This window comes from Melanotaenia boesemani, chromosome 10 (genome assembly GCF_017639745.1).
Source record: "Melanotaenia boesemani isolate fMelBoe1 chromosome 10, fMelBoe1.pri, whole genome shotgun sequence".
NCBI lineage: Eukaryota > Metazoa > Chordata > Actinopteri > Atheriniformes > Melanotaeniidae > Melanotaenia > Melanotaenia boesemani.
Genome location: NC_055691.1, coordinates 10,859,303 through 10,877,168, shown reverse-complemented (window position 1 = coordinate 10,877,168; position 17,866 = coordinate 10,859,303). Strand labels below are relative to the sequence as shown.

The 17,866-nt window shown below is 39.9% G+C and overlaps 1 protein-coding gene and 1 long non-coding RNA gene across 2 annotated transcripts in view; one reads left to right on the top strand and one right to left on the bottom strand.

Annotated features, from left to right (window-relative positions):
• Positions 1 to 127: 127 nt before the first annotated feature.
• Positions 128 to 5,802, top strand: LOC121647005. The gene is made up of 4 exons (XR_006011748.1): positions 128 to 156; positions 4,904 to 5,048; positions 5,166 to 5,298; positions 5,487 to 5,802. It is a non-coding gene; the product is annotated as an uncharacterized LOC121647005 (long non-coding RNA).
• A 5,325-nt stretch (positions 5,803 to 11,127) lies between these two features.
• LOC121647513 (NLR family CARD domain-containing protein 3-like) overlaps positions 11,128 to 17,866 on the bottom strand; it is a gene marked incomplete at its 5' end in the record, with an annotated part of 33,550 nt that continues 26,811 nt past the window's right edge. The window contains 2 exons of the mRNA XM_041997029.1: positions 11,128 to 11,672; positions 11,804 to 11,853. Of these exons, the coding sequence (XP_041852963.1) occupies positions 11,128 to 11,672; positions 11,804 to 11,853 (595 nt within the window). The remainder of the gene's footprint in view (positions 11,673 to 11,803; positions 11,854 to 17,866) is intronic.

The window sequence follows — 17,866 nt, the reverse complement described above, 5'->3', positions numbered from 1 at the left end:
TGATCATCATGTAGATTTTTCTTCAAACAGCAGAGTGATCAAAGCTGGAGCTGAAATCAGAAGTGAACATGTTCTCCAAACATTCCAGAAACAAAGAGGAAAGTTCAGACTTACAGTTTCTTCAGAGATGAAGACGAAGACTCTCCACCCACACAGGTGAGCTGCTGACTGGAATGAACCAGACTCTACCTGAGATGGAAACAGGACAGGTAGGAGGGAGGACAGGTAGGAGGGACTCTGATGGTAAAAGTCCAACATTTCAAATGTAACTTTACTCGTCTGACAAGCTCAGATCATCAATCCCTGCATTTCTACCAGGTGAGAGGCAGGTACACCTGGACAGGTCTCCAGTCCCCTGCAGGACCAACACAGAGAGACAAACAACCGCTCACACTCACTCCCAGGGAGAATTTAGAGTGAGCAGTTTACATAACCTGCATGTCTTTGGACTGTGGGAAGGGGCTGTAGTAACTGGAGAGAAGCCACGCATACACGAGGAGAACATGCAAACTCCAACCAGGAACCTTCTTGCTGAGGCAACAGAGTTAGACACAACACCACCATGCAGCCTCCTGATTATTAATGAAATACATGTAAATAAATAAATAAAAAGATCAAAGCATGAAAGATTGAACTCAGACATTTATGAAGAAATGAAAAAGTTTCCCCAGAAAAAGAAAAGAAGAAGAAATCATGTGTCTTTCTGCTAGAGCACAAAGAAATGGTTGTTTTTTGGTTCAAAAGTCATTTTCATCAAGTTGATTGAACTTTTTGTTTACTTTCATCAGTGTGTGCAGCCACACCTTCATCTCCTCACTGTGATAACATGTGGTCTGACTGGTTTGACTGGTCTGACATGCTGACGTCTGCAGACATGAATCATCTCATGACTCAGTGGAAACACACAAACTCTGCTGCTGTTTAAATGTTTGATTTTCAGGCTGCTGAAGCTCTAATGGACCTCAGATCTCCTGAAGTGGACTCTTCATAGATGGGTTTGTCTCTGTTAGCAGATAAATGAGGTGCAGCATTCTTGCATGTAAAGCCAACACTCGGTCACAGAAGAAGAGAAGAAGAAAGATTCTGCGGATCATCAGCTGAGCTGCAGCTGGAACTTTCTCTTTATTCTACTGGACCCATCCAGCTACAGAAGTTGACTTCAGAGTCTCTGATTGGCTGTTTTCATTGTTCAGAAGTGAATCAAAGACTCATCCTGACACACCTGATAGCACAATCTCTGTCTGTGTTAACAGTCTCCCTCTGCTGGTCAGAAGATGAACTGCATGATGTCAGCTTGATGAACCCAGATGACATGAAGCGTTTCAGTGGTTCAGATACTTCAGGATCATCATTAGAATGAAAGTCATGAGTGATGTTAACCACACTGATGCTAACAGTCATGTGTTCATATTAATGTCCATGAATGTCTCAGGTGTGCTGGAATCACAGCTCCATCCATCTGGAATCAGTAACTGGAGACCAGTATTCAGTTTCTATTCCCAGTGAAACACGAGGAACTGTCTCTAACAGCTGGATGAAGAGCTTTTAAAGAACAATGTTCAGGATTTGTAGCATCAGGTATCAGATCCAATCACAGCACAGACACAGATCTGATCAAAGTGATCAATGATCTGAAGATCAACAGTGACTCACAAACTCGTTGCCTCAAAAAATGGAACTTTTTGTTACCTTGAATGACTTTAATGAACTGGGATGATGTGAGCTTGTAGAAGTTAAATGAAGCTGATAAATCTGAGTTTGCTGGAAGTTCATGAGGGTGTGGAAGAAACTTCATGTGATCGATTCCACAGAAATTAGAGGAGAAGCTTCACAAAATCTGGTTTTATTGAACACAGATGATGACTCCAAGTTAGCTTAATCTGAGTAACTGATGAAGTCCAAGTAGTTGTTGCTTTGCAGCAGGAACTTGCTGTGAGTTAAACTCATGTTCCACCAGCACAGAGCTCTGCAGCAGCTACCTGTCTGGTTTTAATCCCAGCAGCACCTGGAGAGCAGTCACACCAGCTCCCAGCATTCATTAGAAATCCTTCATTTTCCTCATCAGTCATCATTCTAACAGCTAAACCGTCTTTTTATGTCTACAACATGTTCCTAGAAACTGAAACTAAGCTGGAAGGTGGATTATTGCTGATATGAGCTCAATATGGAGACCAGAACATGTTTTCCTGTCTGGATTCCTCACGTTTGAAGCAGGAGATCTTCAAGGGTGACATGAGATGATTTATTGATTTATTTACATGTTATTATTCCTAAATCACTTTTTATTCATCACAACAGCCAGAAACAAGAAGATAAAAGAAAAGTAAAGAAGAGAAACTGGACATGACGTCAGAGTTTATTTCTCTTCTTTTACCTCTGAAATCATTAGAAACCTGTTTGTGTCGTTTGAATTATTGATCAACCAAATAAATATAATAAAACTAAATAAAAAAGAATAAAGGTCTTTAAAAAACTCAGGCTGGTTTCAACTAAGCTCCTAAAGTTACATGAAATGAATTAATTTGTTAACAGAAGTCATCACCATTTTTCATGAACTCATTTTATTTCCACTGATTCAACTTAAGTTCATTTATTGAACCTTTTGCAATCCAAAGTTCATACGACTCATTTCAGATTAGAATTAATAACCAGATTAAAATGAAGTTCTGTCCACTAAATCTATTTAATTAAAGCCAATGTAACATTTTACAGTGTGTGTAACATGTGTGATAGAAATAAAGCTGCTTCGCCCCACTGCTCAACCATTCCTTCACATCTCTGAGGACACGTCTCTGCTCTCCAAGGACCTGCAGACACAGGGAATGGATGTTCTGGCAGCTCAGAGTCTGGCTGAGGGGACAGAGGAGAACCTGAAGAAATCCATCAGAGACTTTGAGGGACAGAAAAGAGCAGCTGATGAGTTTGTGGGTTGGGCCAATAAAAAGCTGCTTTTATTGTATTTAATGAAGGCGCCTCCAAAATTTGTTCTTCTCTGTTCCCGTCTGGATCCGTTACTGAAGTCAGAATAATAAAACCAGGACCAGCATCCGTCATACTGGACTTCTTCTTCTTTCATGGAGAAAACTGTTGTCCAGCACATTCATTGATGAGGACACAGTCATTGATTCTGGATCAGTTTCACAGATGTGTAGCCGACTGGCCCAGAAGCACCAGCAGCGCCTCGGTTCTGTCCAGTTCTGACCTGAACCTGAAGGCAGAGGACCGCCCAGATGCTTCCCTGTTCCCCAGAGAGGTGAGTCACCGTCCATCCCTGTGGTCCAGACCTCCAGCTCCATCCACCTGCTCTGAATGATGAAGAGGAGCAGCTGCAGAAGGTCTGAGTTTGACTTCATCTCATTAAATCTGGATCTTTTAAATCTCACATTTCACAAGTTAAAGACTCAAAGCCTGAAAACATCAAGAAATTCTCTAATAAATGAAGTAAAAACTGTCTGAAGCAACTAATGGAAATAAATAAAGGAGCAGAAAGTTTAATCATGAAATTAAATCCTAAAAGATGGAAATAAAAATAAAAATATGATGAAAATATTTTAATGTGATCTTTATTATTTGGTGGACAGGATATGAGTCTGATATCAAGCTGAGTGTTTACGTCGTGTTGTTTCCTTGTTGCGTCATCACTGTTCTTTGTTGAACGATCATCATCTAATCCAAAGATAAAAGCTGGATATGCCCGATGTTCCATTCATAGCAACTAGCTGCTGCTCTCTGTGTGTTGTAATCCAGACCCACAGGGTGGATGTGGAACGCTGGAAACAGAAGACACAGAGGAGGAGAGGTGTACATGTTCCATCCATCACAAAGTCTTTTCTTTCTGAGGAGACCAAAGGGCCGAAGGTAAAGGTGACATGATGTTAATAATCAGCATGTGTTGGGATTAACGTGCTATGTGCTGATATCATCACAGACAAAAAGGGATTCTCAGTCTACCGCTGTCCACGTTTCTCCACACAGAAGAACATAAAGACGACTGAGAGCTTCACAATGATTTCCACAGCACACCACATCTCACTTTATTGTTTAAGGTTGTAGTCTGTCAGCCTGGACAATAAAAGCTCATTTTCTTTCTACTGACTAGTTTTTATTCTGCTTTTAGAAACACAGAATTCCTGCACAGAAGCAACGTTATATTGTGAAGATCTTTTGATGCTTTTTAAAACTTTTCCTGCTGGAATATTTTTCTGTCTCCAGCTGTTGTGTTTATTCAGGACATGCCTTCCCTCACATCTTAGTCAACACACGTCCTGTCTGAGGAACATGGAAAACCAAGAAATGGCCACAGCAAGCCTTCCCCACAGTCTGACACATCACAGCTGATCTTACATGTATTTAGCTTTACATGGAAAAAAGAAGTTATTCCAGATGAAGATTTCTGCTCCATGTGGTAACTTCTGCTTTAACTATTTTATGTTGCTGACTACAGCTGTGGTTCAGAGATAGTTTAAGCCCTTTGGCATTCCCAGTGTTTCATATCAAGAATAGAGATTGTGGATTAAGCTCATTTCTTCCTTGTGTCTTTTGTCCAGAGTCCCAGAGACAGGATCCATGCTCACATTGCAATATAGTTTATATTTGCTGGAATACAATTATTTAAAGATGTTCTTGGACCCTGATGATGGACGATGATATTATAAAACTATTGACGTATGTATACATACTGTATGTCTACAGTCACATGTTTTAGTCCAACTGTACTTCCTGCTTGTGCAGCTGCTGCTGCTGTATGTTGCTTTTAGATGGATTATGTGTTTCAATCCATCATATAATCAAGATTCATTCTATCTATTTTACTCGCATTTATCTTAAACTTTGTGCAGCTTATTTTTAATGATTATTTATTGATGGATTGATGAGTGAACAAGGTGCTGCTTGGCTTTTGCAGCTGACATCACTGTGGAGAAGGAAGGACACAGACGTTGTTGTTGCTGAGCTCCCTCCATGTAAGAGGGAACATTTCTGTGATCCGCCATAGCGAGCTGCGCTCACTGCGACCTCACCAGTGGCTAACAGGCCCAAACAAAGACACAGTGAGGTTCAACATCTGCAGATACCTCAGTTTAGTCCAGCGTCTTATTGCTGGAATGTTTCTCAAACAGCATTTAATCTGTGTTGTTTTCTATCTTGATCTCAATCCTCTGCTTTAGGTTATTGAGCCTCTTTCAGCTTTCTGCCAACCAGTCCAGCGTTGGAAAGAACATTTCCATCCTTCATCATTACACAGCAGGTGGAAAACTTTGTGGGAAACGCGCTGAGCTCAGTGGACACGGCCTCTCCAAGGTAAAGTTGCTTTTCATGCATTTTACCTCCACACACCTTGTACAGGAGGAAATATTTAGACAGTGAAACGGCTGACTTCCATGTACACACTTTCTGTTAGAGGACTTTGTCTTTTCTATGTTTCACTTGTAATTTTAGAGGATTTTAATTCTACATTTCTTTTGAATCTCTTTTTCTTCCTGTTCCAGATCAGCTGTGACGACTACCAGGCCATTCTGTCCTTTGTAAACACTGACAGAGCCACTGGAAGCTGCTGCTCACTGATACTTTCTGCAAACATCACTTTATATTAACTCTGTTTATATGATTTATAAAGTTGTTCTGAGTCTTATTATGTGCTTTATAAAAGCTTTTTTCAAGTATATATTTCCTGCCATAAGATGAGTGTTTTTGGTGGATCCAGCATCTGATTCATCTGAGGAGGCAGCAAAAAGAGTCGACACATTAGATATCACGTCTCAGTAAAAATGATGATTGATTTGGCTAAAAAGAGGTAAATATCCCAAAAATAAAAGCATTTAAACATGTTTGATTTCTATTTAAAACTTTGTGTTGGAGTAAAAATGGATGCAGCATCGTTGACACAAGTTTCCAAACCCAGACCAGTGAAGCACTTTGTTTGCTGGCTGGTTTTAGCTCTTTGTTCCTACACCTCCCAGTCACACCATCAGTACCTATATACCATATACTAAATGAGATATCCCAGAAAACAAGATAACCTAGATGATATTCCAGCTGCATACTAATAGGATGCAGTGGAGACTAATACAGCAGATATTTTAAAAGGGAAAAGTTGAAGATGAGGAGAAGCTGCTATGGCGAGGAGGAGTGGGGGAGGAGCAACCATCCAGCATCCAGTTCAACAAGATGACAGTAGCTGTGGGCTCATAGTCACCACGGTATATTTCTGTCTGCATGACTGTGTACAAAGTTCACTGTGTGCATGTGGGACTAACTGTCCACCTTTGATTTCAGTGTCTTTTTCTGAAAGAATCAAATATTACTAGATACATACGTCCCCAGAGAGCCAATAAAACGCCGTGTTCTTATTATGTTGAGCGCATGCTTCTAAAACAAACATCAGAACAGACGATACACCTGAATTAATGGTGTGACAGCACATGGCAGCGATGGTAAAAAAGAACATCAGGCAGTGAGGTCCTAATTCTACATTTATACTTCAGTTTTGGGGGGATTTATGTGAACGGTATTGAAGGCTGTCTGCTGGCTGAAAAAGCCCATGTAGTGTGTAATGTACATTAAACATGTTGTATTAATTACCTCTGGACAAATAGAAGGAAGAATATTACTATGTATACAGATTTAAAGTAAATAATACATGAAGTCAAAGTGGAAACGTTTGTTGGGAAAAGTGTGTGACTGATGACTTTTCAGACTGTGTGTTGGTGTAGATGGCGAGGGCGATGATGGAAGCCTTTCCTGCATCACCGGCTATGACCTTTGACACATCTAGAAAGAAGATGCTGATGAGAGGAGAACGTTTGCACTTTCCATCCTCAGTGAATCAGGTTTACAGTCGTTGTTAATATTGTTTACATCAGGTAAACCAGATCACCAGAGCTGGTCCAGATTCTAAAAAGCAGGTTTTTCCTCCTGCAACACAGACAGCATTTATTTCTAGAAAGCGCTGTGAAGGAAATGAATGGAGACTGAACAGGCAGCAGTTTAAATGTGTTTTATTGAAGAAAGAAGCTTCTAGACAGGGTGGTAGGTAGACACATAAAACAGCACAGGGCAGATAGTGGCCCAAACAGGCAGAGGAATAAATGTAGAGAGCAGGTAAACACAATCTTCTTCTCATTTCTACTTTTGCTGCATCCACGTCTCCTCTGTCCTCCATCCTTTTCTTGGAGTGTTTGACATGGAAAACAATTGTGCAATGTGCTCAGCGTCAAAGCCTCCAGGATCTGGGCCTCCCACCACTGACTGGGGAAGTGTTTCTCACTGTTTGCACTTTGTTTCCAGTTTTACATTTAATCACCAATATTAACTGATTTAGAAATAAAACAGTTTTATTTCCCTAAGATGTCAATTCCTTTACAATTTACAATATAATGTACATGCATGAAGTCAATGAAATGACATGTAAATAATAAATAAATAATAATAAGTTGAAGCAAACATCGCCCTGACAGTAACAAGAAATGATTCTCTGCTGCACATTTACCTCTTTATTTGCATTGTAGATGCAGGATTAATCCCATGTTATTTTACTGCTGTTATTGTGCAGATACAGTGTGATACCTGTGGAAGATGCTACCATGAGCAGTGTTTGGGGATGAAGGTGCACCAACTCCAAGAGGCCAGAGCAAGCAGGTGGAATAGTTTGGTCTGCATGTGGGACAAAAGATGGAAACGGAGGATTCCAGTTGTACCTGGCAGAAAACATGAAGATTGTCTTCTTGTTTGTGTTTAGTTTTAAAGGACAGCAGGGAGAACATGTTTAGTTTAGAAAAGACTGAACAATACTATAGTTTGCTTTAATGTCCAGCTGTTAATCCATTTTTGTTCCATATTTACAATCACTGAATGAAAGTCTTTCATTTAATGATGGAAATTGTGTTTTTGACTTTTCTTAAGTATGTAAATAGTGTAGTTGTGTGTGTGTGAACATGTTTACATGTTTTCATATCTAACAATTTTCAACATGTTCATATTTATTTACAACTATAGATATTATATTTATATCAGGTTATTATTATTTTAGTATTATTATTATATTAGAAATTGTAATTGTAACAAAAATGTAAAGAGTAAATTTGTGTGTGAAATAGATGCTTATAATAGATGCTACTGTGTGATGGTGGGACTGAAGTTGGTTAGTTACTGCCCTCTGCTGGCTGATGGTGGAACTGCAGTTTGTGGAGCTGCCAGATATCTGTCCACCTGAAATTCTCTTACTACTACTACTACTACTACTAATAATAATAATAATAATAATAATGATATTAATAATTATACAATTTTTTTTGTCTTAAAACATGCGTGTTAGGTTAATTGGTGACTCTAAATTCTCCCTAGGAGTGCGTGTGTGTAAATGATTGTTTGTCTCTATCTGTGTTGGTCCTGCGATGGACTGGTTACCTGTCCAGGTGGACCTGCCTCTCACCTGTCAAAATGCTGGGATAGGCTCCAGCTTACCTGCGACCCGTAATGGACTAAGTGGTAAAGAATGAATGAAAGAGAATGATTGAAATGTTTTTAAATTCAGTTTAAAATGATATAAAATAACAAAGAAGGCAAACAAATGTATTATTAGAATGTTTAAGAAAATAAATTTACAACTCAAAGTAAAGTTTTATTTAAATGTTCATTCTTTATTTTCCGTGTAGATATTTTTGGAATTAATTATTTTATTTCAATTTAACAAACAGAGAAATTATATTATATTATATACATTTATAATTATATACGAAAAAGAAAATCATGAAAAAATAAATAATTAATGTAATAAAAAATAATTGTTGCATGAAAAAATCATGAAATAAAGAAGTTATAAAAAGTTTGTATTAACTATAAAAAAAACACATTAAAGGTTAAACTTTTTCTTTTGCAAGGACCAAACCGATCATTTCATATTCACATCAGCCCAATTATTATAAACAAGTCAGATTGAACAAAGTAAGAAACCATTTGTGTCAGAAATAAGATAAAATACAAGAAAACATCCTGAATAAATATTAGTCATTTTATCTACATTCTTATGGTTAAATTTGTTCCAAATAGTATTTAGTAACTTGCTCTGCATATAAAAATAAGAAATAAAAAGAAGGTAAAGTTTGTTCAAACAACTCATCTTGACCACATTTACTTTTTATAATCTCAATTATTTTAGAAGATGAATAAAAGTTGTTCTTACAGGAACTAATTATGGCTTTAGTTTGGAAATACCTACAATTATGAATAAAGAATTTTCCCAATAATATCAAATTAAGTAAATATTCAGCTGTTTTATTATAATTTTCTAAACATCACACAATTATCAGCCAACAGAGAGAAAATAATTCTTCTTAACTGAAGCCGGCCTTGTAGAATGATCCAGAAGTGATTAAATGCTTCATATAAGCTCCATGTTTCTCCAACAAAACACAAAATTTCATGTATTCAAATCCTTCCTGGTGTTTCAGTGTTGGAGGTTTTTGTTTGGCTTGTAAAGGACTCTGAGAGGAAGTCGTGGCTCCTCGTTGTCTTTCTGCAGCTGAACGTTGAGGACAGTTTGGGATCTCCATCAGTCCTGGATAGAGACGTCACCTTACAGATTTTCTTTGCTACGATTACTGTCAAACAAATAATCCTGTTTCTCTGATTATTCTGTGTTAATTCATTTCCATCTATAAATGTGTGAACTCACATGCTGTCAGAATGAACATGTTAATGCAAAGAGATGAAACTGTGGAATGAACACCTGGATTTTATTCTGTTTGTTGTCCGCATCAACAAAGTTCTACTCCTGCCGTGTTAAAGACCAGAACGTGGCTTTATCTCAGCCAGAGAAGCTGCTTTTGGGCATGTAGGTGACTTGTTACAGCGGTGAACAGAATCCACCTGAAACCACTTTATCCTCATTATTCCTGCAGATTCAGACGCTTTTCCAGCCGTACATGTAGAGGATGCTGCAGGACGACTCGTCTGATTTATCACAGAACTCTGATTTTGTTCCGTGTTCGTGGTTCAGACATGATCTTTCATGGAAAGTCATGATATTGAGGAATCTTTATGATTAATTAATCATGAGGTTTAAAACTGTGATTAATAGTGAAACGACGTAATCGTGGCGTCTCTAGTCAGATTATTTTGTTATTGAAGATCATTAGACCAGAGATGCAGAATGAAATTACAGGGGTGAGTGGGGTCCATGATGATTTCCACCGCCCTGGACAGGCAGCGCTGCGTTGCTAGCTCCTCAATGGGGGCAGTGTGACTCCAGGGATCCTCTGGGCCGCCCTCACCACCCTCCTCAGAGACTTTGAGCTGCTGCTGCTCTCGTGCTACAGAGAGATGCTGCTGGTCAGCTCTCTCTCCATGGTGCCTCTGCAGAAACTGCTGAGGATGGACCTTTCACCTCTGCAGGAAGTGCAGGCGCTGGTGGGCTTTTTTACAGAGGAGGAGGTGAGCAGGGACCAGGTGAGGTTGTCGGCTACGTCACCTCCCAGGAACTTAACGTGTGGGAGGATCTCCACAGCAGCGTGAACGGGCCGTCCATCACCAGATCTTTGGTTTTTTCCACATTCAGGATCACGTTGTTGTTACTGCACCAGTCCACAAAAAGTCTCACCTCCTCCCTGCAGAGCCTCTCCTCACCGTCCTGGATGAGACCCACCACTGGTGTGTCGTCCGCTTACTGGATGGTGTGGTTTGTACCGTACTTAGTACAACAGTCGCAGGTCATCAAGGTGTCAGTTTTAAAAGTACATGAAGAGTCTACATTTCACATATAAAGTCAGACATTTGGAGACAGAATGAAAAATGAAGATTGTGGTGAATAAAGAGGCAAAAAGTGAAAAATCAATAATTCAACATGTGAAAATGTCAGAAAGTCCAAATAAAGACATAATGAAGCAAACAAACTAAGAGTGAAACACTGGGAGGATTTTCATTTCCAACAACATGTGGATCCTGGAAGAAGCACAGCTTCCATCTTTAAAGGACTGGAAGAGGAAGAAGTTTCCAAGGAATCATTTAGAAGAGTTTCACACAGAAACTGGTTGAATCTGAAAAGATGTTTCTGAGTGAAAGAGACAGACATGTACAGACTGAACTATCTGTTCACCAGTCAGAGTTTCTCTGATACGATCAAACTCTTTACACTCAACACAGAGACACCCAGGAACCAGACCTGGACCTGAACCCAAATCCAGCACAGAGAGGATGAGTGAATGTGGTGATGAAGGTGTGGAGGTGGATCAGTGAGTCAAAGGAGACTCTGTAGAAGGACAGAGAGCCAGCAGGACAGTCCACATACACTGCTACTCTGTTAGAGACAGAGGAGGAGGACGAGGAGGAGGAGGAGGAGATGGGTGTTCTTCTCTCATTGTGCCAGACAGAGTAACCTTCATCATCAGAACATCTCAGACTCCAGGACTGATCATTGTATCCAAAACAACAGTCTCTGAAGTTTCCTCTCCTCCTGATTTCTCTGTAACTCACTGATATATCAACTCCACCTCTCCACTCGACCTCCCAGTAGCAGCGACCAGTCAGAACATTTCCACACAGCAGCTGAAGACAATTAAATCTGTCTGGATGATCAGGATATGACTGAAGCTCCTCCACACATGTCACCTTCCTGCTGTTGTCAGACAGTTTGAGGTTTATATCCACTGTGTTTGTGTCGATAGTGAGTGGACAGGAATCTGATGGAGAGAACAAACACAATCCAGCTGCAGTTATTGATCTATTGACACTTTGATGCTGACTGATGAATGAGTGATGGGACAGTGTGAAGATGCTTGAATGTGATGAATCCAATGAAAAACACACTTACACTTCCTCACACCTCCTGGTCCCAACCATGGTTCTCCAGCAGGCTCCACCCTGAAAGGAGGAGGGGGGTCAGAGCAGCACCGTCATGCTAACATGGACATTACATGGCTCTCATACACACTTTGTTCTACACTGAGAAAGGTTCAGATTTATGAAGCCATGTGAACATTCTTCTCTTTTAGATTGATTGATTTGTTAATTTCAGTGTCATGTCCACATGGGCTTACAAGACACTATACAATATAAATCTAGACAATTCAAAGATGGCAAACAGAAAAAGAAAAACCAGAAAACCAAGAACAAGTCTCGTGTATCCATCAACTTATACAACAACAACCAGATAAATCAAAATATACAAATGAAAGGATTGTGTTCTTATGTAGGAAACAATGTTTTCTGTCTTAATGTCCATCCTGTTTCAATAAATCTAGCTAAAGCATGAATCTCCTCCTTGAAGAACCAACTCAACATATCATACTCAGACATCCAAAACAAATCTGCTTTCTTCCTTTGTACGTTTTCAGACAGAGATTTCCTCAGTTCATCATACAGCGGACGTTGGAACAAGAAATGAAGTTCATCTCCAACAACTTCAAGATCACACAAAACACATATACACTGTTCTTCAGGTACACCCTTATACCCGCCCACTTCAGTCGCTAGGGGCAACGTACCAGATCTTCATTGTGCACACAATGACCTCTGACCTCTCCCTAAGTGTAGCGTCTTCTATATCTAAACCAAGCTTAGCCTGTTTGATTTCTTGGGCCAAGTTATTTACATAGAAAGTAAATAAAGTTGGGAAAGAACATCTCCTTGTTTAACTCCAAACGGAGCAGGAAACCAATCAGTTCTAAGATTATTTACCTGAATACAAGCAAAGGGAACGTTGTACAGGGATTTAATAGCACCATAGAATTTACCTCCAATACCAGAAGAGATCAATTTATATTCCAAAAGGTCTCTATTTATCCAATCAAAAGCTTTTTTAAAGTCGACAAAAGAAAGTCTCTTTACCCTCCTGTAACCTTGCTCTCACAACGGAAGACAAACCATGCATGTCCTGTTTTCCCTGAAGGCATTTTGTTCTTCCACCGTCATACCTGGAGACTCTAGGAAATCATTTCATCTATTGTTTAGAACCCTGAGTAGAATTTATAAGCGGTACTAAGAAGACTGATACCTCTGTAGTTTAAAGGAACTCGTGGGTCTGCTTTGGCAGATTTAGGAATGGGTTTAATTATTGATTTGTTCCACACTGAAGGAACAAAACATCCTGGAAACACTTTAGAAACAAACCATGTAAGATCTTTAACATGCTGGGTGATTTTAAAGCCTCATTAGGGATATCATCAACTCCTACAGCTTTATTTAAATTGGCTTTATTAACAACCTTCTGCAGCTCCTCTAGAGAGATGTCCATATCCAATATATGATCAAAGTAAAGCCCAGCATTGTTCATTAGGGGTGTCCCGATCCGATATTGATATCGGAAATCGGTCCGATATCAGCCAAAAATACAGTATCGGCCTGCATAAAAAATCTCCGATATAAGCACACCGATATAAGCAGTCCACTACGCTCTTTATTCCACTCCAGCAATTCTATCCTGCAGCGCCAGGGTCCAGCATGCAGAGCCCACGTGATCACAACAACATGTGCTGGCAAAGTAGCAAGGAGCAGGAGCAATGTCAGCCGTGTGGCAGTACTTTTCGTTAAAGTCCGAAAAGGACGTTGCAGCTGAGTGCAACACTTGTAAAGCACAAGTTTCCCGAGGTGGCACACAACAGGGGAGGTTTAATACGTCTAACCTCATCTCGCATTTGAAGCAGCATCACAAAAAACTGCATGAGGATTTTCGCAGGACGACTGAGATGAAGAAACAAACTTCTGGCTCCTTCAAACAGCCAACGCTGTCTGAAACACTTGCACAGCGTGACAAACTCCCAAGGGATGGCAAAAAGGCATTAGCTATAACAGAAAAGATAGGACAATTTATTGTGCTCGATGACCAGCCCCTGTCAGTGGTGAGTAATGTCGGATTTAAACGCTTGATCGGACACCTCGAGCCCCGCTACATTATGCCCAGCCGCCACTACATTGTTGAAAAAGCTATACCCGAGATGCATAAAGAAGTTCAAAAGTGTATTGCCGCACATGTGGAGAAAGCAACTGCTGTTAGCTTTACCACCGACATCTGGAGCTCAGACCATTGTCCGCTGTCTTTATTGAGCCTGACTGCGCACTGGATAGACACTGACTTTACTTTGCAGAGAGCAGTGTTACATGCACGTGAATTCAGAGGTTCACATACAGCTAATGCCATCACGAACGCCATGGAGGAGATGCTGCGTGACTGGAAAGTCGACAAAATGAAGGTCCATGTTATTTTAAGAGACAATGCTGCTAATATGAGAAAGGCTATGGATCAGCTAGGTGTGCCAAGCTTAGGGTGTTTTGCACACAGTCTTCAGCTTGTAGTCCGCGAGGGGCTTTTGTCACAGCGAGCTGTAAGTGATGCACTAGCCAGTGGAAGAAAAATAGTGGGCCACTTTAAGCATTCCCCCAAAGCTTATTCGAGTCTTGAAGACCTACAAATCGAGCTGAACTTCACACCAAAATGTTTCCAGCAGGATGTCCAGACACGCTGGAACAGTACCAAGTACATGATTGACAGCCTTATTCATCAAAAACGGCCACTGCAGGCCTACTCATCTGAAGAAAACAACACCCTGCCAGCCATTCTAACAGCGAACCAGTGGGCTCTGTTAGAGAAGACCTCAACGGTTCTAACCCCCTTTGAAGAACTAACAAATACTGTCAGTGCCACCTCTGGCACTGCAGCGGATGTCATCCCCTCGGTCCATGTACTGGTACGGTTTCTCAGTAAGGAGAGTGAAGATGAACAGGGGATCCAAACTGTGAAAGCCACCCTTCTGGATGCAGTTCACAGACGCTTCAAGCATGTGGAATCCGAGCCTCTCTACGCTGTGGCAACACTGCTGGATCCACGGTATAAAGACAAGTAAGGGAATTTATGTTAAATTGTAAAATCTATTTTATCAAATTTGATCTATGAGAAAACTGAAACACATTACAGATTTCATACATACATGCACATATCACAACCATTCATCAGAAACAAGGCGAGTTGATTAAAAATCATTTTAAAAATGTGCTGCAACTGAAGATACCAGGAAGTGTTTTTAGTGTTTCACAGTTAATAAATATTGCACAGATAATAAATGACTATTGCACAGATGAAGAAATCATTTAAATGAATAAATATGCATCCATATTGTTATGAAAAAAGTGGGTTACACAATCAGTGTTTACATTATTATGACTGTGTTGCTTTCTGTGAGCACAAATGGATGTGAAAACCTCTGAAATAATATTACATTATTTTATATTTATGCCAGGTACTTCACAAATGTGGAAAACCTGGAACATGCAAAGACAGCATTTAAAGTAGCGGTGTTGAAAGTAGAGGAAGAGCTGAAGACCACGCCTCCATCTGATAAAACTGTGTCTGAGCCAGTAAAGAAGACTCCATGGATGGAGAGTGCAAGCAGCACCCTTGGCAGTATCTTCAATGAGATACTGGAGGAAAGCACCACAGCAACAACTCCTTCAGAGCAGATCACGCCAGGGGTAATCTTTGAAATAGAGAGCTATCTCTGTGAGGCTTGTTGCAAATATTTTATATGCATTCTCATTCATTTACTCATTTATTATTCATTTACTTATTTAAGCATTCTTATTCATTTATTCATTTACATTTTATCCTTAGATTTTAGTAACATGCATTAGGCTCTGCTTTTAATTAATAGAACTACAGCTTAATTGTTGATCATTGCTTTGCAGGTTACAGATAGTGCATTCACATAAACTCATATAGGGTTACTGAGTTCAATACTGAGAAAAGAGCTGAGAATTAGCGGCCTTGACAATGTTCTGGATGGCCACTAGGGAGTAATAGTAAATATTGTTACATCTCTTTGCTTATCTATTCACTCCTAGCAGAACGGAATTTCCCAGTAACTCAGAAATCATTTAAAGAATAGCCTTTGTGTGAATATTGTGAGAAAAAGTACAAGGGAGTCAGTAGAAAGGCAGAAAAAGATAGTGAAGCAGAGCATAGTATCTTTTTCCTTTCAGCTCTGACGCACCTCAGACGAAGGACCTGGAGGAATCAAATTCCCAGAAGAAGGAGGGACCACCTTGCAAAATACACATTCACATGAATGCGCACCACATGCACGCACATAGCCACAATGCTTTGTATCACTATAAATGAGGAGGATAATTTAGGTAGGCGGGTCTTTTGGCTGAACCGAAGGTTCCCGACACTTCTGTGTTTTAGTGGACCAGATGCTAAGGCTAACAGGCCTCCTTCTCGAGAAGATATGTATTGTTTTCTTATTACTGGCTTAACAAAGAATTGTCAATTCTACTCAAACTCTGGTGTTTTTGCCTTCTTTTAAAAATGTGGATTTTTGAACACTCTTCCTTCTGATTTACAGGTGGTGAATAAATCTTTAAAGCCAACAAATAATATTTTAAAACTTCAGGCTCCTATTGAACGTAAGAACAATCCTTTACATTACTGGAGAGCCAACGAAGCTCGACTCCCCACACTGGCAGCAACAGCAGTTAAGTTCCTTTGTGTGCCCTGCACGAGTGTTGAGAGTGAGCGGCTCTTTAGCACAGCATCAGTTATCGTTGAGGAGCACAGGAGCAGGTTGACAGCTCAGCATGCCGAAATGCTTATCTTCTTAAAAAAGAATCTCCACATCATGCTCGGACTGCAGAAAGTGGAGATGGAGGATTAGAAAGAGCAGTTATCATTTAACTGACTGGTTATTTGTTTTCTGCTCTTAAGAGCAATGATGACCACATTGTTTTGGGCAGTCAGTGAAAGTGAAGTTGTGAACTCTTAACTTTGAGCAGGCGGTTAATGGACAATGTTCTGTTTTGTTTTTTCCTCCCCACCCTCAGTTGTTCCTGCCATATGCTGACAGGATAAAATAGCTAAATGTGACTTTGAATTTTAATTTTGTACTTTAAAAATTAACTTTTTGTTTATATTTGTTTTATTGAAGTTATTTTTCAGGGTCCTCCAATTTATTATTTATTTATTTATTTAATTTACTTGTTACATACTTACTTGTCTTATGTCATTTAAAATGAAAGCATAGGAAACAGAAATGCTTGAGCATGGTGGATGAGAAAGTAAATTTTCTAACAGCAGAGGACGTGCATTTAGATGAGTATCTTACTGTTCATGAGCCGTTTGACAACACTGAATGTTTATGTTCACAGAATGTTTAAGATTTAAATTTATGCAATCCATGGTTCTTAATAAATGGGTCAGTTTCCTTCATATACCTACTGTTGCTGACTATTCTGTTTGAATAATATCACTTGATCAAGCCTTTTCTCACATTTCACAGTACAAAATAAGCAAAAGTATATATGATTTGAGATATTGTATCGGACTGATATCATTATCGGCCAATACTAATGGCTGCAATATCGGTATCGTATCGGAAGTGAAAAAGTTGTATCGGGACAACCCTATATATATATATATATAAACTTTCTATCACCACCATATCCTACGAACTGATATGGATGCCCATTCCTACCAGCTCCACTTGATGTTCTACAAGATTCAAGAGAAGAAACAAAGACATCTGATATCCAGCATTTACCACCAGAGTTCCTCTGCTTCTACTTTCAAAGAGACTGAAACCAGATGTTTGATGGACGTGTAAACATCTGTTTTTGGATGGTAGGACACCATCCTCCACAACGCTCCCGATCATGCGTTTGTTCAGAGGACAAGAAGACTAAACTGGGACAAGAAACTGACTGTGAGCTCTGTAGTCCAGCTCCGAGGTGGCGTGGCCGCTGGACTTTGAGGGGCGAACAAAGAGGTGGGTGCTGGGGGCCCGAGGTTGGAAAACCATCCGGTTCTACTGACCAGAGAGAGAACATCCACGTGGTGAGAAGGGTCATTGGCCATAAAATCAAAAGGCGGTTTGCCATCTGACTGGTC